This window comes from Mustela nigripes, chromosome 3 (assembly GCF_022355385.1).
Source record: "Mustela nigripes isolate SB6536 chromosome 3, MUSNIG.SB6536, whole genome shotgun sequence".
NCBI lineage: Eukaryota > Metazoa > Chordata > Mammalia > Carnivora > Mustelidae > Mustela > Mustela nigripes.
The window spans coordinates 180,752,645-180,776,513 of record NC_081559.1 but is presented as its reverse complement, the minus strand read 5'-3'; the positions used below and the strand labels follow the sequence as shown (position 1 = coordinate 180,776,513).

The window sequence follows — 23,869 nt, the reverse complement described above, 5'->3', positions numbered from 1 at the left end:
TATGTGCTAAAGAGGTTTCCATATTACAGATCTTCTGGACACCCACTTTGCACTTATCTTTGGATTGAATCCGGGCCATATCTGAAGGTCAGGCTGGCGAATAACGAGACATGCCCCCAAAGGCTGTCAGCCTTCTATTTATTATAATTTCCCAATGTTTATAATCCAAGTTGGTAGACCATTTGCTAGTTCTTTCCTGAATCATTACTCAGTCAATAACTGATGAATCCTATAAATATATTTTTTCAGCCTAACTGAGGTGTAATTGATATTCAATAAGCGGCATGTATTTAAATTGTATAATTTAATGACTTGACATAAATATGCTCTTGCGAAGCTATCATCATAATCAAGATAATGAACATATCCATCACCCCTAAAAGTTTCCTCCTGCCTGTTTGCAATTCAATCTCTTTCTATCCCCACCACATCTTGCCTGCAGGCAACCGTTAATCAGCTTTCTGTCTCATAGTGAATATTTTCTAGAGATTTATATAAATAGGTCCTAAACTATGTACTCTTTTTTTTTTTTTTGGCCTGGTACTTTCATTCAGCATAATTATTTTGAGAATAACTATGTTGTTGGGTATATCAACAGTTCACATGTTCTTTTAAAAAAATACTTTATTTATTTGACAGAGATCACAAGTAGGCAGAGAGAGAGAGGGGGAAGCAGGCTCCCTGCTAAGCAGAGAGCCTGATGCGGGGCTTGATCCCAGGACACTGGGATCATGACCTGAGTCGAAAGCAGAGGCTTAACCCACTGAGCCAGGCAGGTGCCCCAGCAGTTTACCTGTTCTTATTGTTGAGTGGCATTCCATGGTATTGATACACAACAATTAATGTATCCATTCACCTTTGAGGAACATTTGGATTGTTTCCAATTTGGGGCTATTGCAAAGACAGATGTTATGACCATTCCAGTACAAGTCTTTGCGTAAACATATGTTTTCAGTTCTGTTGGGTAAATTCTTAGAAGTGGAATAGCCGGGCCGTATAAGGTAGGCAGAGACTCAACTTTTTAAGAAAGTGTCAGATGTTTTCAGAGTAGTTGTGTCATTTTGCAACCCACCAACTGTGTAGAATAGTTCCAGATGCTCCCTATCTATGATGAGTCTGTGTGATTGCAGCCATACTAGGAGTGTTGTGGTACTCCACAGTGATTTTAACCGCCCTTTCCTGAATGACAAATGATACATTCAGCATCTTTTCATGTGATCGTTTGTTTTCTGCGTGTATCTTGGGTGAAGTATCTGTTCAAATATTTTATCCTATGTTTAATTGGGCTGTTTTTTTCTTTGAGTTTTGAGAGTTCTTTACATATTCTGGATCTAAGCCCTTAATCACATATGCACTTTGCATATATTTTCTTCCCTTTTGTGTCTTGTTTTTTCATTCCTTTAACAATGTCTTTTAATGAGTAGATCTATTAGTGTTGATGATCAACCCAACAGTGTTTTCTTTTGTGAATTGTGTATTTGGTGTCATATCTAAGAAATCTTTACCTAATCCAAGGTCACAAAGATTTCCTCCTGGTTTCTTCTTTATGTATATTTCAAATACATCCTCAGAATGGACGGAATGTTATGAGTGTCCAAGGGATTTTAGGGAGTTGATTTGCAAAGTCCTTTCTCCTTGCCCTCTTGCTTATCCCACTTTTACCAAGGCCGAATGACTTCTTTTTTGCAATGATAATCTATCATCCGGAGAGAGAAGCACTTCCACTTTGCCAACTTTGCTAGAGGGCATTTAGTGGACATTTGGATTGCTTAACATCTGAAAACCCTTTCTGTTTGGGAAAAAAAAAAATCCCAACATATTTAAAAGGTAAAGGACAGCTATCCCCTGGCACCCAGTTCTCCAACACCCCCACACCTATGCCAGTCAAGGAGAGAGCAAGTCAATCAGACCGGTATGGTAACCAAAGACAACTGAAAATACAATTCAAGTATTTCCTGCAATCTCTCAAAGAGCACCAAGTAAAAAGCAATTAATAGCCTTTAGCAAATTTCTTCAAATACCCTTTCTCCCCTCATTCAGTTCAGTTAGACGAAGTTATGCCATAATCACTAACGACTCCAAAACTCGGTGGCTTAAAACAACTCAACAGCATGTGTCACTCCTATTAGTCTCTAGGGAAATGGGGTTGACAGAGTAGCCAACATTTCAAAAGTTTTGGGTTGCTGTCCAGGGGGAAGAGAGTTCTAAAGGGTCTCATACCAGCAATTAAACACTCCAGAGCCCAGAAATGTCACTATAACTTTTATTTCCAATTCACCACCAGAACCATGGCTCCATCCAAACAGAAGGGGCCAGGAAGTGCAGTCCTCCTGAGTCAGTTACCAGGAGCTGCAGTATTGTTCTGAAAATGCAGCCACCAAAACTCTGTGCCATTCAACCATGAACATTGATTGCTCACGCATTCGGGATCCCCCTGCTGTTACTGCAGCGTAAGGGAAACCATCCTGTCTCATAGAGTAATTTTGTTCCCATTTTGCAAATGAGGAAACAAGTATTGGCATCCCTGTTTACTTGTCTAAGGTCATGAAACTATTGAGGCCAGAGTCAAATGTTGGGGCGCCTGGCTGGCTCAGTCGGAACTGAATGTCATTCTTGATCTCAGGGTTGTGAGTTCTAGCCTCAGACCGGGTGTAGAGATTACTAAAAATTAAATAAATAAATAACACTACAAAACAAAATAAAACAAATGTAGACCTCTCTGGCTCCATTATCTCACTTTGATGTTCCTGCACCGGATTGGTGTGGTTCTGAATTCTTCCAGAAGACCTATTTCCTGGACCAGAAAATAATTTATTGCGAACGTGGGTTAAAAATCTCTGGGAACTTTTGTAACAAGATTCTGTTTTATCTCCTTGGAAAAAGGGTTTATTTGCACATTAAAAGGAGTGTTGGTAAACAAAGATGTTGAGAGCACTAAAAAAAAAAATAAAGCACTGAGTCAAGTGGGGCTGGGGGAGGGTATGGTTAGACAGTAGACAGGGATAATTTTGCCTGTCTAGCACTGTCCCTACCCTGGCCCCCTATCTCCTCAACACTCCCCTGCCCCTGCACTGTTACACACACTTCTGGGAAATGCTTCTAGCCCACATCTCACTGGTCAAATGATTGGTTCAGGGGTGGGGTCTGACTCGGCTGAGCCAATCAGAGATTTTGGGGGATTTAAAAAAAAAGATTTTATTTATTTATTTGACACACACACAGAGATCACAAGTAGGCAGAGAGGCAGGCGGGGGGCAGGCGGGGGGGAAGGCTCTGCACAGAGCAGAGAGTCTGATGTGGGACTCCATCCCAGGACCCTGAGATCATGACCTGAGCCAAAAGCAGAGGCTTTACCCACTGAGCCCCCCAGGTGCCCCTCTTTTGGGATTTTTGAAGTTGAGACTGAGTGCTCCCAAGTCTCTGGTAGCAAAGGCTGGGAGCTTGGGGAGGAGAAAGAAAAAAAAAAAAAAAAAAGGAGAGATAGTGAAAGAACATTTTATTCCTGCAGCATTTATGTCTCTTGCTCTAAATGTCCCAGAAGCTTTCCTGGACTCCTGTCCTTCCTATACTCTGGTTATTTGAGCTAAAACATTGCTTTCTATTTCTAAAATAGATGTAATTGGAAGGGAAAAAAGTCAGAGAAGGCTTCAAGAGGGTGATACATGAGCTGGGTTTGGAAAGATGAATAGGGGTTTAGAGGCAGAGACGTTAGGGAGGGAAAGAGCATCTGCAGAAAGACAGGGGCACTTCTAGAAACTAAAAATGCTTAGCGTAATTAAAGCACAGGACGCACAAGGAGATATTATGCAGGTAAAGTGTTCAGCACCAAAAAACCCTCCATAATAATAACAACAGCAAGTACTATTGTTATGTGGATGAATAGTGAAGAGTGAGACACATGTCAAAGTCAGAATAGAAGAGACCCAGACTGCCATTCTAAGGACTTTGGATCTTATTCTAAAAAAGGTTCTAGGGAAACTTGTGGTTTCTGGACACATCCCTCTGACTGCAGGAGAAAGATTACTTAAAAGAGTTTGAGGCTTGAGGCAGGAGGAGGGTGGGAGCTGTTGTTTCACTTGAGACAGTCACCATAAAAGGAATCCAAACAGGCAAGAGCTACGATGACAAGGGTGCCCTGATGTATCCTGTAGGAAAGCTGACATCGCAAAGGAAAGAGTTGTGTTTCATCAGTGAAACAGAAATGGGTGTTACGCTGCTAACTGATGCAAACCCAGGCCATGTTTTCCATTTCCTAGATGACTCAGCTGTTCAGCGTGGTGGGGAAGGGGGCGCACGAGGCAAGGGCCACTACAGGTGAACTGTGACACAGCGCCCCTCCCCCACCCGTTCAACACGACTCAGAAGAGAAAAAGAAAATCAAAGAGACATGCTCCAAGTTACTTAAATAAATATTCATGTCTAGGTGTTCTCATATAAAACAGACATGAAAGCAACCGAGGGCAGTGTTTCCTGTGTCATCAAAAGGATGTGGCGACCACAGCTGGAATGGCCCAGTATCAAAGTGGCGGGGGAAACGTGATGTTGATTTTGAGACAGGCGACCAGACCCTCCCCATATGCAATGATCATTCCCACTGCTGACATAGATTGCGGTTTCTAAAAGGCCTCGGGCAGGCTTGAAGGAAGGAGGAGACCAGAGAGCTAAGCTCCCTATTCCATGGCAGAATGGGCCGTGGCTGCAACGTTCCAGTCTTTACAGCCATTTCACGTGGGCGGGAGAGGAGGCGGCTGTGGAATTCTTGACCCGGATCATGTCCACAACTGTACTAAGAAAGACAGCCGGTAGCCACCCTCTTAGTCCCAACCGCATCCTATCCCCTCTGACGGATGGGGTGTAATTTTATCATCCCTCTATTGTTGGCCGTTGGGTTTTAAAAAATTATATGCAGACTTTATGCCAGAGACATTAATGTCTAAGTGCGGTAGGGTAGGCACTAGTCAAAGGCAGCATGGGAAGGTTCTGTTGGAAGCTTAAACCTTGACATTGTGCTCTGCCGGTGGTAGTCTATCCCCAAGGTCTCCCTGAGCAGAGGATCTCAGGGTCAGAGTGTGGGGAGTACGTCCCACAGAGCTGAATAACTAATCTTGATTCACAAATTCCTAATGACATTTGCGGGCTCAGAGGACAGGCTATCAATCACATGTGACAGGATGCCAGTAAACTGAGAGTAAAATACCTCGAATTGTGTAAGGGAGGGTAGGCGAACTGGACAAAGTGTTTATTGTGCATTAAAGGATTCGAGGACCGTGTGGCCTTCTTCCTCCAGTGCACACTCTGGGCCGTGTGTGACAGCCCAGTGAGGGGGACCCGCAAGAAATCTGCCCCTAACAGAGCAGGCTCTCCAGTCTCTTCTGATTTTTATGTGGCCTTACTCAACAGTAAAAACCATCTTTCCCAAGTAATTAAAGATTTTATTTATGTATTTGAGAGAGAGAGAGAGAGAGAGAGAGAGCGTGCTTGTGCGGGGCTGGGGGTGGGGAGAAGAGCAGAGGGAGGGGGAGAAGCAGACTCCCCGCTGGGCAGGGAGCCCCACTCAGGGCTCGATCCCAGGACCCTGGGATCACGACCAGAACCAAAGGCAGATGCTTAACCAACTGAGCCACCCATGTGCCTCCCCAAGTAATTTTTCTAAAATAATTTTTTTAGAGCAGTTTTTTTTTTTTTTTTTTAAAGATTTTATTTAGTTATTTGACAGGCAGAGATCACAAGTAGGCAGAGAGGCAGGCAGAGAGAGGAGAGGAAGCAGGCTCCCCGCGGAGCAGAGAGCCCGATGTGGGGCTCGATCCCGGAACACTGAGATCATGACCCGAGTCGAAGGCAGAGGCTTTAACCCACTGAGCCACCCAGGCGCCCCATAGAGCAGTTTTAAGTTCACAGAGACATTAAGAGAAAGGTAAACAGATTTTCCCGTATATCTCCTGCCCCTACCAGAGAGGGATACTTTTTTTTTTTTTTAATTTATTTTATTTGACAGAGAGACAGAGATCACAAGTAGGCAGAGAGGCAGGCAGAGAGAGAGGAGGAAGCAGGCTCCCCGCTGAGCAGAGAGCCCGATGTGGGGCTCGATCTCAGGACCCTGAGATCATCACCTGAGCTGAAGGCAGAGGCTTAACCCACTGAGCCACCCAGGCACCCCAGAGAGGGATACTTCTGTTCTAGCTGATGAACCTACATGGACACATCATTATTTCCCAGAGCCCCTGGGGTATATGTTTCTCTCCTGGTGTTGTACATTCTATGGATGTGGACATTATAATCTCATACAGAGTATTTTCATTGCCCTAAAAATCCTCTGTTCTGCACTTACTCGTCCCTCCCGTCTCCCTTTTACCCAAGTACTTCTGTTGTCGTTAAATAATGGCTTTGAAAAATACTGCAAGCAACTTCCTGCATGAGGAAAAGGAAAGGTAAAATAGGGTATGCACTATGGGATTGCCTCTTTCACCCTGAGAACTAAAAGGGTGTTGCTCTGCCTGTAGTGGCCTAACCTATCTGGAGTCAGAGAATGATGGGGCTATGTCCCATGGGACTGAGTAATCTGGGTTTGCATAAAATTAAAATCTCTAACTCATGCGTACCATGAACACAGAGTCTTAATTTTGCATAGTCCGACCTGTTCTCCACGGAAGTATGTTGCCTAAGTCCATTGGCTCCAACGTCTCCCAGTACGCTAACCTTGGGCATAGCATTTAACCTCTCTGTGATTTCGTCATCTGTAAAATTGGAATTACGATAGGAGCAAGCCCATAGAATTGTGTAGAGTTTAGAACAGTATTGGCATGTGGAAGTCCTCAATGAATGCTGGCTGTTATCATGACTGTTATTAATTTTTATATCTTCCCTTATGAGACCACCCAGAATGTTACAGACGTTGCTGGTTATTATCTACAGACAAGAAATGGGCAACCACATTATGCTTTTCTCACTGGCAGTGTAGCACAGAGCAATCATTTGGAGGGCTCCATGACCATTACTTAGCACTACAAATATACACAAAATAATAATACGATAAAAATGTGCACACCCAGGATGTCTCTGGTGCTACCTTCATCTGTATTCTCAAAGCATACTCTGCTAAGCTATGACGGGAATCCATCCTCTGCATGATGATTTCATTTGTTCCCTCTCAACACACCACAGACTCCTAAATATCGCATTATTGCTATTTAAGCCTTTCTAAGGAAAGTACCAGTGATGTGCTGATAAATGGAACAACTGACCCTCTGGACAAACAAAAAAAAGCCCTGGTTTGTAGCATGCAAATATTCCTACAATTCAAGACCAATTTCAAGCTAGCAACGGGATGTCATCGGAAAGAGGTCAGCAATAGTACACTGTTACGTAGTATGTTCCCTCTATCCCTCTACAGATACAATGGACACAACCTCAAGACCACTGATAATTGTAAAACGTGGTATTTTTTCAAGTCATCCAACGTTTCAGTGGTCTGTGGCTGTGTAACAAATTGCCTCAGAATTTATTGGCTTAAAACAAAAATGATTCCCTAAATTCCACAGTTCTGTGAGTTGACCCTGCTCAGCTCAACAGTCCTGCTGCTCCAAGGATTACAGCCTTGGTCATGAATGGAGCTCATCTGGGGCTTAAATATCCAAGATGGCTTCTCATCTACCAATGTCTCTGCCCACAGGGCCTCTCCTCATTTGGCAGCCTAGCTGGAGTTTCTTTACATGGCACTGGGCTCGAAGACAGGAATGCTCTAGTAGGATAGGCCTGCATGAAGAAGTGTTTACCAAGCCTCTGCTTGCTTCCTCAGGCCTGCTAATGTCCCATTGGCTAAAACAAGTCACATGGGTCGGTCTAGACTCAGTGGAGAAGGGAACTACACACCTGCATGATCCCAAGAGATGTGTTTTGTTGGAGATGCCTAATGTGATGGTTGACCACAGATGACATCAGGAAATCCCAGAGGCACATTCAGTGGGAGTACATATGGGAATACATCCTCCTTTGAAGGGGTATGAGAGGGTTGTCCTACTGTGTGTGTGTGTGTGTGTGTGCGCGCGCGCGGGTGCATGCACACACGCGAGCGCATCTTGGGGAGGTAAGGGATGTTGCAAATGTAGGAGGAAGAGTGGACAAGCATTGTAAGCAACTCAGTGATTCTTAACCAAGAGTTAAGCCCTCAGACCCCAGAGGATATTGGGCCATGTCTGCAGACATTTTTGATTGTCATAACCGAGAAGACGGGTGCTACTGTCTCATGGTGCCAAAGATGCTGCTGATCATCCTACCATTCACAGGGAAGCCCCTCACTAACAAAGAACTGTTTGACCCGAGGTGTCAACAGTGCTGGGGCTGTGAGACCCCGCGTGGATCTCAACACACACACAAATCTGGCTGCTTAGCGTGCACTCTTTCTTGCCAACACATTTTTTTCCTATTGCCTTTGACAGCATGTACAAGATAGAAAACGCTTTCAGAGCTCTCTAAACGCATGTCCAGTCTACTTGGACTGGCTTCAGACAAACGTGACAGATGTAGCTTTTTCGGTTCCAGTGCCTTGCCAGTCAAGCATATCCATGTTTGCACATTACATCTGTGGCATCGGCAACAACGTCCCATGACTAAAGGAGTTTGCATAGCCAGCTTCCACGAAACACCTTGAATTACTTTTCCTCCAAGTCTTCTGGCTTACAGGTGCACTTTGCTTTTGCCAGTTAAGCTATTTTGTTCCACTCCTCATGGTATTAAGACGACACTTGCCCTCTCCCTGCAAAGGAGGTCCTCATTCACTAGTTCGATAAATATCCGTGGTGCTCCTGTGTGGGCAAAGGCTGTTCTGGGCGCTGGGGAATGGCTGTGAATGAGACAAAAATGGCCCTTAGCCGGGACTTGCATTCTGGTTGAGAAGACAGAGAAAGATTGAGAAAATAATTTATATCACGTCAGGCAATGAAAAGTGAATAATTTTTTGAAGATTTTATTTGTTAGAGAGAGAGAGAGACAGAGACAATGTGAGGGGGGAGGGACAGAGGGAGAAACAGACTCCCTGCTGAGCAGGGTGTTGGGACTTGATCCCAGGCTCAATCCCAGGACTCTCAGCCGACAGAGCCCCCCATGCACCCCGAAGTGAAGACACATTTAAGCAGGGTAAAGGGCTGAGCAGGAAGGGCACGACGACACCTGGGTTGAGGTGTGCAAGGAAGTCACTGCTGGCGGTATTGTCTGAGCAGATAGCTGAGCGCCGTGCAGGAAGGAGACACAAAGACAGGTTTTTGGCAGCGTACTCTCTGCTCTGTGGAAGACATATATATTGGCTTCCCAGGGCTGCTGTAACAAAGTATTGCAAACGGGCTGGCTTAAAACTGTGAAATTTATTCTCAGACAGCTCCAGGGGCTAGAAGTCCAGAAGCAAAGCATTGGCAGGGTTGGTTCCTTCTGGAGGCTCTGAGGGACAGTCCGGTCCATGCTTCTCTCCTAGGTCCTGGTCCGGGTGGGCAATCCTGGGCTTACACACGTGCCACTCCAGTCTCTGCCCTTGTCTTCCCATAGCCCTCTCCCCCTACATTTCCTCTTTCTGTAAGTATAGCAAGTCATTGCTAATCCAGTGGACAGACTCACCCTCATCTAGTATGATCTCATTTAAATGTGGTTACACCTGCAAATACTATTTTCAGATAACATCACATTCACAGGTACCGGGGTTTAGGATTTTAATACATCTATTTGGGGAACGTATTTCAGCTTCTAACATGATTGTTTGGGGTTATCACAATGACTAAGGGCGCAACAGGAGTTTAGGAAAGGGGTCAGGGAGGCTAGGCAGACATCCTACAGTGTACAAAATGGTCCTGCATCCTTCTGAACGTTTCCAACGTATTCCTGTTAAGTGAAAATCCTGTTAGTAATATATGAACCAGAACCTGATTCTGTTTTAAATGGAAACATAAAGAATATTTACAGGGACTTAGTATGCTCCAAATTCTCCCGGAATGCAGCTACTGGACTCACTGAGATGATTGTATTTGTTCTTTTTTGTTTGGTTTCATTTTTTAAATTTTAATGTATTTGACATGTACCATTGTTTAAATTTATGGTGCATATACTTACTGTTTCCAATGTGTATGTGTGTACAATTTCCTCTGTCTTACATAAAAAATGGCATATTATATATAAACTATTTGCAGTTTATTTTTTTTTCACTTACTAAGGTATCCTGAAAATCACTCTGTATGTATTCATAGAGATCTTCCTTATTCTTTCAAATCATTCTGATGTTTGAATGTACAAAAGTCTGCAACCTATCTCCTTTGTATGGGCACTTGGGTCCTTTCCAATATGTTGCAATTATAAAAACACAATAAATAACCTGGTATCTGACTTTTGTACAGTTTGTTTATTTGTTTGTTTTTTGGTACTCTTCCAGCTTTATTTTCAGGGTAAGTTACTAAAATTGCCATTGTTATGTTAAAGGGTAAATGTATATGTGTTTCTATTCTTGAGGGATTATACTATTTTTTTTTTCCAACCTGCTAGGTGAAAAATAGTTATCTCAGTATGGTTTAAAGTTGCATTTCTCTTATTATGAGAAAAGTTGAATATCTTTTAAAATGCTTCAGGATAATCTATTTTCTGGTTAATTATCTGTGCATTTTGCCCATTTCTCTATTGGGTTTTGGTCTTTTTTCCTCTCATTTTTTAATAAGTTTTTTTAAACGTAATCTCTACACCCAGCATAGGGCTGGACCTCACAACCGCGAGATCAAGTGTCTCACACCTTACAGACTGAGCCAGTGAGGTACTCCTCCCTCAATTTTTTTTTTAACTAGTTCTTCATATATTTGGAGGTAGTAGTCTTTTACCTGTAATAAATCTTGAAACTATTTTCTCCCACTTTGTCATTTACCTTTTGACTTGGTGACTTTCTTGTCATGCAAATAAATTTTATTTTTACATAGCTCAATCTGGTCAGACTGCTATTTTATTACATATGAATTTTGATGTCTTTTCTTTATTCAGAACTTTCCCAACAGTTGTCATCTATTACGCATAATCGTGTAACCAGTGCCGGGCTGTGGTGATGTTTGAGTTACAAACACGACACGTGGGTATCTGTCTGCGTTTGTAGCTTTTTGGTCACATTACTCAGTCTAGACCAGACTATTGCATTACATCTGCTAATGTAGTTGTGCCTGGGAATTAATATATTAGAATGCATATTATAGTATAAATTATTTTCCTTTTTATCATTTATGACAAGTAAGCATTAGAGTTATTCTATTGGAACTATAATTCGTGACTGATGGTTTTCATTTGGGGAGCTAATATTTGTTTTAGAAGAGGGTATTTGGTCTGATAGGGTTCAGCACTCCTTCTCTAGAGGAAGCATGTTTCCAGCTATGGGTCCAGCAAACATGTGTGCTGTCTTGGCTTTTCCAGGGCAGGGAACTCAAATGAGGCTGAAACGATGTGACAAGGGGAGACGTGGGAGGAATGAGTCACAGAAGTAACCAGGGTTCAGATCATCGAGCACCTTGAAGGTCATGGGAAGAGCTTTTCATCACACTTAGAATAAAATTTAGCGGAGCTTTGAGCAAGGGAGTGGCAGGAGCTGATTTAGGCTCCTGTGTAAGAATGCAGAGGACACCCTGGAGGGCCGGGGCATCCATCAGGAGTCCACGGAGGAAGCCCAGGTGCTAAGGGATAGGAGGTCAGGATGGAGGGTAGTCCAGGGGAGGTGTTGCAAAGCAGTTGGTTTGGGGATATATTTTGAAGCTGGAGAAATCTGGATTCACTCGTGAAATTTATTCAGTCTTTTTTTTTTTTTTTTAAGATTTCATTTATTTATTTATTTATTATTTAAAAAAGATTTTTATTTATTTGACAGAGATCTCAAGTAGCCAGAGAGGCAGGCAGAGAGAAAGGGGGAAGCAGGCTCCCCTCTGAGCAGAAAGCCTGATGCGGGGCTCGATCCCAGGACCCTGAGATCATGACCTGAGCTTAAGGCAGAGGCTTAACCCACCCACTTAAGCCACTCAGGTGCCCCAGATTTATTCAGTTTTGCATGAAGAGTTATACAAGCCAGTTTTTCCACTTCAAGGAGCGTATACTCTAGAGGATGAGACCCTTACCCTACAGACACAGAAACAATTATAAAACAATATGCTGAGGGCAATGATGGTGATTTGTGTGGTGTTCTCGGATGTGGAGGAAGTGGGGAAGCGCTAACATAGGCAGGGGGATGGTGACGAGAAGTGGGGGAGGGGGCTAGGGACAATTTCTAAAATGAATAATTGATCCCTTCAGTGAGTATTTCTTGAGCACCTACTAGGTACTAGGCACAGTTGTAGGCACTGGAGATACAGAAGCGAACAAAAGAAGCATCTTATCCCTGTGGAACTCACAGCTAGAAGTCACAAACTGAGATCTTTTTTGGTGGAAGCAATCAATACTTGTTAGTGCGTATGGAACATAATTTATTGATGTTGTAAAACTATATATAGTCATAAGATTCTGGAAGGCCATTCCCTTGAGGCATCTGAAATGTTTTCCGATGGAAAGAAAAGGGAAGAGGAGGAGGGTTTTGGCTGGAGTGGGAGGGAGGGCCAGTAGGGCTGGACTGACTTTTCAAAACAGACCCTAAATTCAGAACCTGCCCTTGCTGGTACCCTGATCTTGAACTTCTAGCCTTCAGAATTGTGAGGTAAAAATTTCCGTTGTTTGTAACCACCCAGACTAGAGCACTCTGTTGGCTGGCTGAATTAAAGAGTACAACCTTGGGCTCTGCGTAGACCTGGTTTTAAGTCTTATGTTTGCACTTGCTAGCAAGTGGCAAGTTACTTCACTTTTCTGAGGCTGTTTCTTCAATTACAAATAAGAATAAAAGTACCTAGAAGCGTTGAAATTTTCTTTCTTTCTTTTTTTTTTTTTTTTAAGATTTTATTTATTTATTTTAGAGAGAGAGCCAGTGAGAGCGGGAGAGGCAGAAGGAGAGAGTATCTCAAGCTGACTCCCTACTGAGCGCAGAGCCTGACATGGGGCTCGGTCCTAGGACCCTGAGATCTTGATCTGACTGAGCTGAAGCCAAGAGTCAGATGATTAATTGACTGTGCCACCCGGGCCCCCCAGGTTGAGATGTTCTTGTGAAGACTTATTAAGCCCATACCCATAAAGTGTCAAATTATTAATACTCAACACATATTATTAGTAAAAAGAAAAAGAAGCTAGCTATTAGTATACAAAACATACATGTGAAGATGTTCAAGCTGTATTTAACAGCTTTGACAACTGTCAAAGGATCATGCTACACCACTAGCAGAGTATTATTTAGTCATTACAATGATAGTTATGAATATGAAAGGGATTAATTTTTCCCAAATACTTCCGCATAAACTCTGGTCCGGCCAGCCTGGTTTACTCGTCCAAAAAAACATTAAGTGCCTCCCACTTGCTGGCCCTCTGTGTTGGTTACTAGAGTAAAACTAGTATGTGTGAGATGTTTTGGAGTTTATAAAGAACTTTGACATTTGTCAGTGACATTGTCACTGAAGTCTAGCAAAGCGGTTCAAAGATGGACTCAGACTTGCACTGGAATCACCAGGCATTGTTATGAGACCTTGGATGAGTTAGATGAGGTCTGTTTCTCAGTTTCTGTAACAGTAATAATTCTATACCTGCCTGTGGGGTTAGTGTACCCATGAAGGGAGACAGTACTTGGGAACCTCAAGCCTGGAGTTTGGTAAACAGCAGCCTCTCAATTCAAACAGACAAACAACAAACAACTTTGATGTAGCGGCAGATAATACTATTACAATTATTAGGGACTTGCCCATGGTCCCGTAGGATCAGTGAAGGTCATACAGTCAGCAAAGGACAGAGGCAGGACTGGAATCCAGATTCATTCTTTTATGGTTGTAGAAGCTGACTTTATTTAGTACATAAGCACATACATACATGCGCACACCTGCACATCAAAATAACACATGTGAAATGCTTTATATGGTGTTTAGTAACTGCCTTGTCCCCCAGCCCGGTGTGCCAAACTCTTTAAAGCTTCCCAGACTTATGACTAAAAATATAGGACCGGTCCTGCCAGGTATGACAGATAAATGATTATTCTTGCCATAGCTTCACCTGTAAGATGGGGCTAATGAAATTGCCTACTAGTTCACGTAGGGATTAATTACATCTTTGCAACATGCTTTGAATTTCTCAAAGATGCCACGTGGGTTGCAGGCATCCATTAGGATGGTGTTCCTGTGTGACTGTTGTGACCGCCCCTGTCTGTCAGCATCACTCAGTGCCAAGCTTCGGAGCTAGGCAATATTGTGCTCGTAATTGTTGGTCTCCCCCACCAGCTTTTTAAACTCCTTTTTAAAGAGAAACAATTGGAAATACACTTTAACACAGCAGGAAAGACAGTTACGGTCATCTTTTCTACCTCTCAATCTTAAGTTTTTGACATTGAACCTGTTCCTTTCTGAACAAACCTCCTTTCTACATATTTCGAAAATTAATTTTAAAATACATAGTACATATAGTTGGGACATTTAAAAGGTATCAAGGGGGCGCCTGGGTGGTTCAATGGGTTAAAGCCTCTCCTCTGCCTTGGGCTCAGGTCATGATCCCGGGGTCCTGGGATCGAGCCCCGAATCGGGCTCTCTGCTCAGCAGGGAGCCTGCTCCCCCCACCCCGCCTGCCTCTCTGCCTACTTGTGATCTCTGTCAAATAAATAAATAAAATCTTTAAAAAAAATAAAAGGTATAAAAGAATATGCAGTAAAATGTCTCTTTCCTACTCTTGTCTCCCAGCCTTTGAGTTTCCCTTCCTAGAGGTAACTGCTGTTCCAAGCAAATACCATGTGTATATTGTGTGTGTGCTTTCTGTACAATACAACCATGTCATGGCATAGTGTCTACATTGTACTGTAACTCTCGTGTCCTTATTGCTATATTATTAGAGATCATTCCATTTTGGGGTGTAGGAAGTTATTGTTTTCCAGTAAAGGTTGATAGTATTTGAGCATAGGGACAAACCATAGTTTAATCAGTTTCTTATTGATGGATAATCAGATATTTCCAATCTCTTGTGCACTTAAGAAAACAAAAAGTTGGGAGTCTATCTAAAGCTTCAATTCCTAGAAATGCGTTTCAATATTGCTAAAGTGCTTGCTAGAGAGGCTATACCAATGTATATTCTCATCAATAATTCATAAGAACGCCTATTTCCCCCATGCTTCCACAATGTTTCCTAGAACTTACCTAATCATTATCTGCATGTTTTAAAATGATAACTTGTGTTAATGACAGTAACACTGGGACTTCCTTACAAGGTAAGCAATTAAAGTCTAGAGCAAGCTGTTTGGGAACATTGGGGAAGTCCTCTATTTAAGATAGCTAAGAATAAACCACCTTTTTCTTGCCCAGAATAGTTTATCACAATATATAGTGATTTTACAGAGAGAAACAGAAAAATCCTGAATGTCCATCTAGTCTGACAGTTCTCAAAGAATGGTCTGCAGATAACTTGGATCAGAATCACATGGTGGGAGAGGATAGGGTTTTGAAAATGCAGATTTCTATTTCTAAAAGTGATACGCTTTCACTGTAAAACATTTCGAAAAGAGAATAGTAATAATGTTGATGTTCCTTTAAGGCCTAGACATGAATTTATCTCATTTGAATCTTAACAACAATCCTATGAATGCAGTACTATTGTTCTCCCTTCTCCCATTTTACAGATGAGGAAACTGAGGCACAGCAAGATTGTAATTTTTACAATTTCATCAGAGAAACCTTCCTTGGCTTTCCACAAAAGCTAGATAACCCATTTTCTCTTATTGTACCTTGGATACAATGGGTAGTTGGGAGGTGCAGAGAATGAATCTCAGGCAGTATCTTCAAATATGTTATTTATACAATGCTCTGGCTTTTATTGTATATCAAAATTATGTTCTAAGGTTGTACTAATTTATATTCCTACCAGCTTTGTATAAATGATGAGTTTTCTCATATATTCACTACGCTTGATATCCATTAGTTCCCCAAATGTTACATGTTTTTATCAGACTGTGGAATACTTAGTGCCCTTTTATTGTGTACAAACTGTTTTTTGCTAATGGACATCAGGGATGTTGTGCTAAGAAATTCTAAAATAATATATTGTTCAAAAACTATGTACTGTATGTACATAGTACATAGTACATACAGTACTATGTACTGTATGGTGTCTAACATAACATAATAAAAAAAATAAAATCCATTGTTGAACACACTTTGCTGTTTGAAATTTTATTGGTATAGATGGAAAATTCCATTCTCCCCCGACAGATCTGAACTATATGGGTCATTCTAACACGTGATTTTCAATCTAGGTGCAAATCCTTCCATAAGGAAAGGTCTGATCTGAAAGGTCAGACCCAATAGTCCACATTTATCCTAAATTTGAGATTTCAAAGGAAAGAGGACCTCTGGTCTGCTTCTCAGCTCAGGCCTAGGCTTGATGTTAACACTTTTACACACAGCACTGCTTTGCTTTGAACCCACCAAAACACTGCTTCATTTAAGTTTTACCAAAATTTTACTTCACCCACTCTTTTGATTGATGAGATGGTCCAGGTTCCTCTAGAGTGCAGTGCCCCCTTCTGCAGCAAATAAAGCTAATTCTGGACTACAGGTGTGTCCCTAGTGGTTTTTATTGGATGGCTTAATCAAAATTTTTTTTTTTTTTTAGTGTAATCAAACTTAAACTGCAGGACCTACATCTGAAAACAACAGGAAAAGTTCTATCTTCCTATCTTTTTACAGATTCTTTTAAGAATAGGACGGATTCTCTTCTACTTGTAATTTAAAATCCTACTTGATAGTTAAGATCATTTCTACCTTCAGCCCCTCCAACATTCGAAGCTGGTTGGAGCGGCTGTTTTCTCGGCGTGGAAAACTCCCCAGTTCTTTGCCTGGGGCGGTAGTGGGGTAGCGGGGGTGGTTCAGCTCAAAGGTCACCTCACCGAAGAAGTTCTTCCTGATCATTCTCATCTAAAGTAGCTATCTTTTCCACAGTCCCCTGCTCCCACCCCGCCACTCCTATTTTATTATATTCTTTACTTTTTTTCACTCGCTGAAATTACCGTATTCACTTATTTAGCAGTTGTCTATCCTCATTAGAATGTAAGCTCCAGGAGAGAAGGTACCGCGACAGCTGCGATAGTCGCAGGATCCCCGGGGCCTGGGACTCACCTCACACTTGCTAAGGCCCCCGCACAGACATTTGTCGAATGAATGCAAGAACAAACGAGGAAGAGTGTGATGGTCCTCCTTCCTTTTTAAACACCGCCCGAGAAGACCCACCTGGATTACAAACCCGGCTTGAACTAAGTAGCAGGCGTTCAGCTTCGCCATTGGTTGGAGTATTTGCCGTTGCCCCTAGCAACCACTGTTCCCCACCAGTCGTGTCTTCGCCTCTTATGGCCCCGCCCCCATGGCCCCGCCCCCGAACCGCCGAGCTTTTCAACCCAGCGGCAAAAATCCGTGCTTGCCCTTTAAGCGGCGGGACTTCTGGTCAACGTCTTCCGTGGCCGCCGGAAGGGGAAGTTTGCCTTCGAACGCTCCCTCGCTCGTCCGAATTCGGTGGCGCCACGTCCGCCCATCTACGCCTTCTTATCCGCGGCTTGGGCGGCTTCCGCCTCGACACCTTCCACTCGCGGAGCGGGCCGGGTCCTGAGGGGCCAGGGACGGGAAGTGGGACGGTTGTGCCTTTTCTGGCCACTTAAAAGGCGAAGATGTCGGACATCGGGGACTGGTTCAGGAGCATCCCGGCCATCACGCGCTATTGGTTCGCCGCCACCGTCGCGGTGCCCTTGGTTGGGAAACTCGGTCTCATCAGCCCGGCCTACTTCTTCCTCTGGCCCGAAGCCTTCCTCTATCGCTTCCAGGTACTGACCGGCGACGAGCAGAGTGGAGACTGCAGGTCCCAGAAGGCCTGTCGGCTGCGGAGCGTACACCGGCATGTTGCGGGCGCGCGGTGCCTGGTGGGATTTGTAGTGCGACCGCTCCAGCGGTTTAGGGCGGGTCCTGTGGTTGGGGGGCGGGGTGAAGGCGAAGGGGTCCGGAGCGCTATAGCCAGGATGGCTGGAGCAGTGGGTTTGGCCTGGTAAAAAGGAACTGATTTCGCCCCTCTAAGATGATGCTCCCCGCCCTCTGCATTCAGAGAAGGAGGCAGCGGGAAGGTAATTCTCTGATAGTTGTTAATCTTTTGGGCGCCGGTGATTAGCAGCTTGAGTCCGCCCGGAGCAGGTACCCTCTGACCTTGCTCTGCCACCCACGTGGGTGCCATGTGGTTGTCAACTACTCAACATCCAGTTCTTCTTGTATTAATGGAGCACCTCCCCCCCCCCCGCCTTTGTGGGAGTAGTTTGAAGTCAGATGCAAGAGTTGTTTGTCTGCATTTCATCCAGTCCGTACCTGGTATGTGGCATGGAATAGAATGTATGAAGGACTAAGTAAAGAGTAAATTGGTCCAGAAATAGAAGGCCTCGTTATTTGTTTAAGTATGAAGGAAACTGTCCAGAGTATTTCTGGCAAGAGAGTATTAGTTTCCCAGACATGATCCTTATTCACTGGAGTCTGTGATTTAGATCGTTAATCAGTGGCAGGTCAGATACTAAGATCTGACATTAATTTGAGCACATTAATTGACATGTGGATAACACTGTCATGTCTTCCCCCTCTTGACTGCTGTTTCTTACTCTCATTTCCTGGTTCCTCATCTTCCTGACCTTTAACTGTTGTGATGTGCCCCAGGGATCAGTTATAGGAACTTTTCTCTATACTCGCCCCAGCTGTAGGTGATCTCATTTAGCTCCGTGGCGTTAAATACATTCCATACACTTAAGACTCTCAAATACAAATAGACATATTTTCAGTCCAGATCTGCCTCCTGATTTCCAGCTGTCAGTTTGGAATTTCTCTCTCTGATGACTAATAGGCATCTCAAATTTAACATGTCCCAAACTGGATACCCTTTGTCCTTTGCTCTAGAAGTATATAGCAATTCCATTATTACAGGAGTTCAAACTAGTAGTCATAGAATCATCTTTGGCTTTTCTCTCCACATCCCACAATTTGCCAGCTAATTGTTTGCTCAATTTTACATATATATCCAGGGCCCTTTTCATTCTCCATTACAAGCCATTATCATTTCAGCCCAGTTCTTTTCTCTAGACTGCTGGAGTGATCCTTTTAAAATATAACCAAGTCCGTCAGTCCTCTGCCCTGAACCTTCCAATGTCTTCTCAACTCAGATGTATAAAATCCAAGTCTTCTCAGTGGCCTACAAGACCCTCTACTTCTGCTCTGACTTTGTGTCCTGCCACTCTCCACCTTCCTTACACATTAGGCTCCACAGTGGAATGCTTGTTCCTTCAGCAGCCAACTCTCCTCAGGTCCTTAGCGCATGTTGTTTCTCTGAGGAAGATAACCATGATTACTTCCGTGCCTTCAAGTCTCTTCCCCAGTGCCGCCTTATTGACAAGGCGTTATGGATGCTCTACATAAAATAGTACCCGTCCTTCACGCCATCTCCCTTATCCTTAATTTTACTTGCTACATATCACCTGTTGGCATCTGTTAGTCGGCTTCCCTTCAGAAAATCAGGCTCCATGAGAACCAGACCCCTGACTTGTTTACTGCTATCTTTGTTAAACAGAATAGTGCCTGGCACATAGCATGTGCTTTCATGTTGGTTGAATGCGTGGAAATAATTGGCAACTTACTAGTGTTGGGCACTGGAGCCACAATAGTGAATAGGACAGAAAGTCCCAGCTCCCATGAAGAAAGAGAGGCGTGTGATAGAGAGTGACTTAACATCTGATGGAGAATGTTCCAGAAAGGCTTCAGAGATGATATCTGAACTGAAATCTGAATGTCAAGGAGCCAGCTTTGGGAGGATCTGGTTCTGGGGGACAACTATCTAAGAAGAAGAAATAGTAAGTGGAAGGCTGAGAGGCAGGGCCTAGAAACAGAAGCAAGAGTAGTTAGCTTAGTCTAGAATCAGCTGTAGGAATGAGGATTGGTAGGTGAGGACAGAAGTAATGCGGGATCAGTACAATAAAGCAGAGATGGAAGGGTAGCCTGGACCTGGATTGCTCAAGGCTTTGTGGCTTGGACTTTATTTTGAAATAAATAGGACTAATAAATAAATAAACCAGGAAGGCTTTGGAGCATTTTGTTTTTATTTTTATTTTTTTTTTAAGATTTTATTTATTTATTTGATAGACAGAGATTGCAAGTAGGCAGAGAGACAGGGAGAGAGAGAGAGAGGAGGAATAGGCCCCCCGCCGAGCAGAGAGCCCAATGTGGGGCTCGATCCCAGGATCACGGGATCATGCCCTGAGCTGAAGGCAGAGGCCTTAACCCGCTGAGCCACCCAGGCACCCCACTTTGGAGCATTTTGAACAGAAGACTGACAACATTGCTTTGACTGCTCTGTGGGATGGACTTGATATGAGGAGAGGCAGGAATCAAGTTAGAAGGCGAGAGAGATGCTTTGGGCCAGGGTGGCCACGAAGATAGAAGTGGTTGGATTTGGGAGTTGAGCGGCCCAAGGTTGCTGCTGAATGGATGTGAAGTGGGAGAGGCTGAAGGCAGCAGCACTCAGAGATGTCAGTTTCCACACGGGATGGTGGAGCCCTTTACCAAGATGGGAAATGTTTAGGAAGGCGTAGGTTTGGGTGCGGGGTGTTGGTGGATAAAGAGTTCTGTGTTGGCCACGTTAAGTCTAGAGGTGCTTCTTAGGCATCCAGATGCAGAAGTTAAGTAGGCAGTTGGATGTTAAAAAATGATTTGGGCCCGCAGTCAGAATTGCACGCTGTTTTCTATTTGCTTTGGTAATTATTTGTGACCTAGTGAATGTTGTATGCTTTGTGCCTGGTGAGTGGCATGTTGGGTAATGTGTGTGCAGGAGGAGCAGTGGTTGTAAATCCTTTGGTGAGAAGGATCTGATCAAAACGGGCTCTTTGGCCCTCCTTGCAGAGTCTCGCTCACTTGTGCAGTGAGACCAGTGAAGTAGGAAAGCCTTTCTAAGAGACCAGGTAAATGCTGACAGCGGTGACTTGGTTATCAGAACCATCACTCGTTCCAGCTCCCATGCTTTTCCCATCTCCCACACGTTGTCTCGTCTGGGCTCATCCTGAGACCAGGGAGAAGCTGCTGGGAGCAGGGACAGCGCGCTGATTGTCCACCTGTGAAAAGGCCCATGTCTGTATCTTCTTTCTGCTCCTCTGGCTCCTACCCATCCTGGACAGATGTCGCTTTCAGACCCACCTGGAGGAACTCGTTTGCAGATGAAGCCTTTGAAGGAAGAACTGCGCCTCAGAGGCAGATGTGTGACAAACAGCGCGTGTTGTGTTTTCTCTTAAAGGCTCATCTTTTCCTTAGAAGCCGAGTCTTGAACAGCTTTAAAAAAAAAACCTGATTTAGAATTGTGGGTTCATGTTGGATGGGATGAAAGTCGCTTCTTCTCATCTGTAGGTCTTGTCTGAGTAGCCTGTTGGTTTGGAACTGCAAAATTTCAAGTGTTCTTTTCTTAGTTTGGGTTGGAGTGTTAAGACTCACTACGCTGTTGTCCCAAATTCCTGGTCCCTCACGTTTCACAGCCATCCATCAAGTAAGTCATAATGATGAAATGTCTTCGTATGGGTCCTTGATTAACTAGGAGAGGTGGTAATTTCTTGCGGCCCGGGAGGTGTCTGAGATCGTCTCCCGGTGCTGCCGGTTGCTTTGGACGGAATCAGCTCGCCCCCTTCCGTGTGTGTTGCGTTTCCGTGTTTGCTCATTCAGCTCCCACAGGCATCCCGAGACAAGTGTCACTGCACTTGGTAGACAGCTGCGGATACGGTTTCCACTTCAATGAGTCAAAGATAGTTCTGAGCTGTCTCGTCTAACTCCTTCGCATAGTATCTACCAAAATACACAGTTCAGTGTTTAGCAAACATTCTTGAGGGTGATTTCTTCCAAGTCAGTTATCTGCTTTCCCTTAAAATAGAATGAACATGGGATTTCAAGTAGTTGAGTCATGGTTCCCCAGGCCTGGCTCAGACCCTTACTGGTTCTCTGCCCTTAGGCAGGTTACTTATCCTTTCCGAGGCTCAATTTTGTTACCTGAAAGTGGGGATAGTTTAATACCATATGGACTCTGATCTAACTCCATTGATTATAAGGTGCTTCATCAACTAAGTACAACTTTTTGGAGGGATGGGAGAATAGAAATTCCATATATATATATAGCCACATCCTAGTTTTAGAAACATAAAAACGAGTATCCTCAAATTGAGGAGGTATGTTCTTTGCTTCATGCCTCTGTTACGTAAAATTCATATAGAAAAATGCAAAGTCCCCATAAATAGTCTGGTAAATAATCTATTAAAAAATAGTGCCCATTTTTATTTACTAGCCAATAATAAGTCCTGCCATCACTACCTTTTCTCTGTGGGCAGGAAGATTTTAATTTTAATTTGTAACTAAACTTGAAATATAACTCCTGGATTATTATCCCATATTTTGCCCCCTTAAAAGCATCCTGACTTTAGATGAGAAGAGATGAACTCTCAGTTGCAATGATTTGTTTTCAGGAATCGTAAGAGGTGGCATTAGCCAGATCTGTGATTTGGGTCTTGTGCTTATATTTTCCAAGCTTTTGCTTATGTTATCACCTTTAACCCTGATGACAGCAACCCTAGCAGATTAGTAATATTCATATATATATAAATATGATATATGATATATATTCATTCTTATGTCTATACATACCACATCGTCTTTATCCATGTGTTGATGGACTTCTGGGCTCTTTCCAGTTTAGCTATTGTGAACATTGCTGCTATAAATGTTGGGGTGCAGGTACCCCTTCAGATCACTACATTTGTGCCTTTGGGATAAATACCTTAAGGGGGGCATGGGGTATAAGGAGCCCTGGGTATTATATAAGACTGATGAATCACTGAACTCTACCTCTGAAACTGATAATACACTCTATGTTAATTAATTGAATTAAATAATAAAGTTGGGGTGCCTGGGTGGCTCAGTGGGTTAAGCCTCTGCCTTTGGCTCAGTCATGATTTCAGGGTCCTGGGATCGAGCCCTGCACTGGGCTCTCTGCTCGGCAGGGAGCCTGCTTCCCCCCCCCCCCCCTCTGCCTGCCTCTCTGCCTACTTGTGATCTCTGTCTGTCAAATAAATAAATAAAATATTTTTTAAAAAAAGAAAATATATTAAATAATAAAGTTAAGAAAAAAAAAAGAGTATATTGGGGAAGAGAGACCTATTATGCACATAACCAGAAGGGAGGTGAACTTGGTCTATAGACTGAGCATAGAAGTAGCCTCAAGGTTTGGATTAGAGTTTCAGTGGCTAGGGTCTTGGTATGTACAGCTTTAAAAGCTTTCCTTAACAGTCCTGTCCACTTCAGGCAGTTGTGCTGTGGTCTGTAGATAAGGTTGCCCATTAGATTATAGCTTTAACTTTTTGTGGAATTACTAGCATACCAGTAGTAAAGTATATGTATTATATATTTAGAGCTTGTCAAATTTTTAAAAACTGAATGCCTGTATATGACCAGTACCCAGATCATGAAGAGAACATTTCCAACACCCCCCACACTATCCTACAGCTCCCTTCTGATAACTGTCTCCTCCAACGGTAACTACTATCACAGATTATTTTTGCCATTTTTTTTTTTTTACCTTATATAAATGAAATCTTACAGTATATACTCTTCTGTGTCTGGTCTCTTTTTGACAGTGCGTAGGAGTCACCCATTTTGTTGCACATGATTGTAGATAGATTACAATAGATGACCATTTCTTTACTCATTCTTCTGGTAATGGGCATTTTGGA

The 23,869-nt window shown here is 43.3% G+C and overlaps 1 protein-coding gene across 1 annotated transcript in view; it reads left to right on the top strand.

Annotated features, from left to right (window-relative positions):
* The first annotated feature begins 17,569 nt into the window (after positions 1 to 17,569).
* The window catches only part of DERL1 (derlin 1), a 28,529-nt gene continuing 22,229 nt past the window's right edge, over positions 17,570 to 23,869 (top strand). Inside the window, exon 1 of the mRNA XM_059395099.1 lies at positions 17,570 to 17,911. Coding sequence (XP_059251082.1) covers positions 17,759 to 17,911 — 153 coding nt within the window. The 5' untranslated portion in view covers positions 17,570 to 17,758. The remainder of the gene's footprint in view (positions 17,912 to 23,869) is intronic.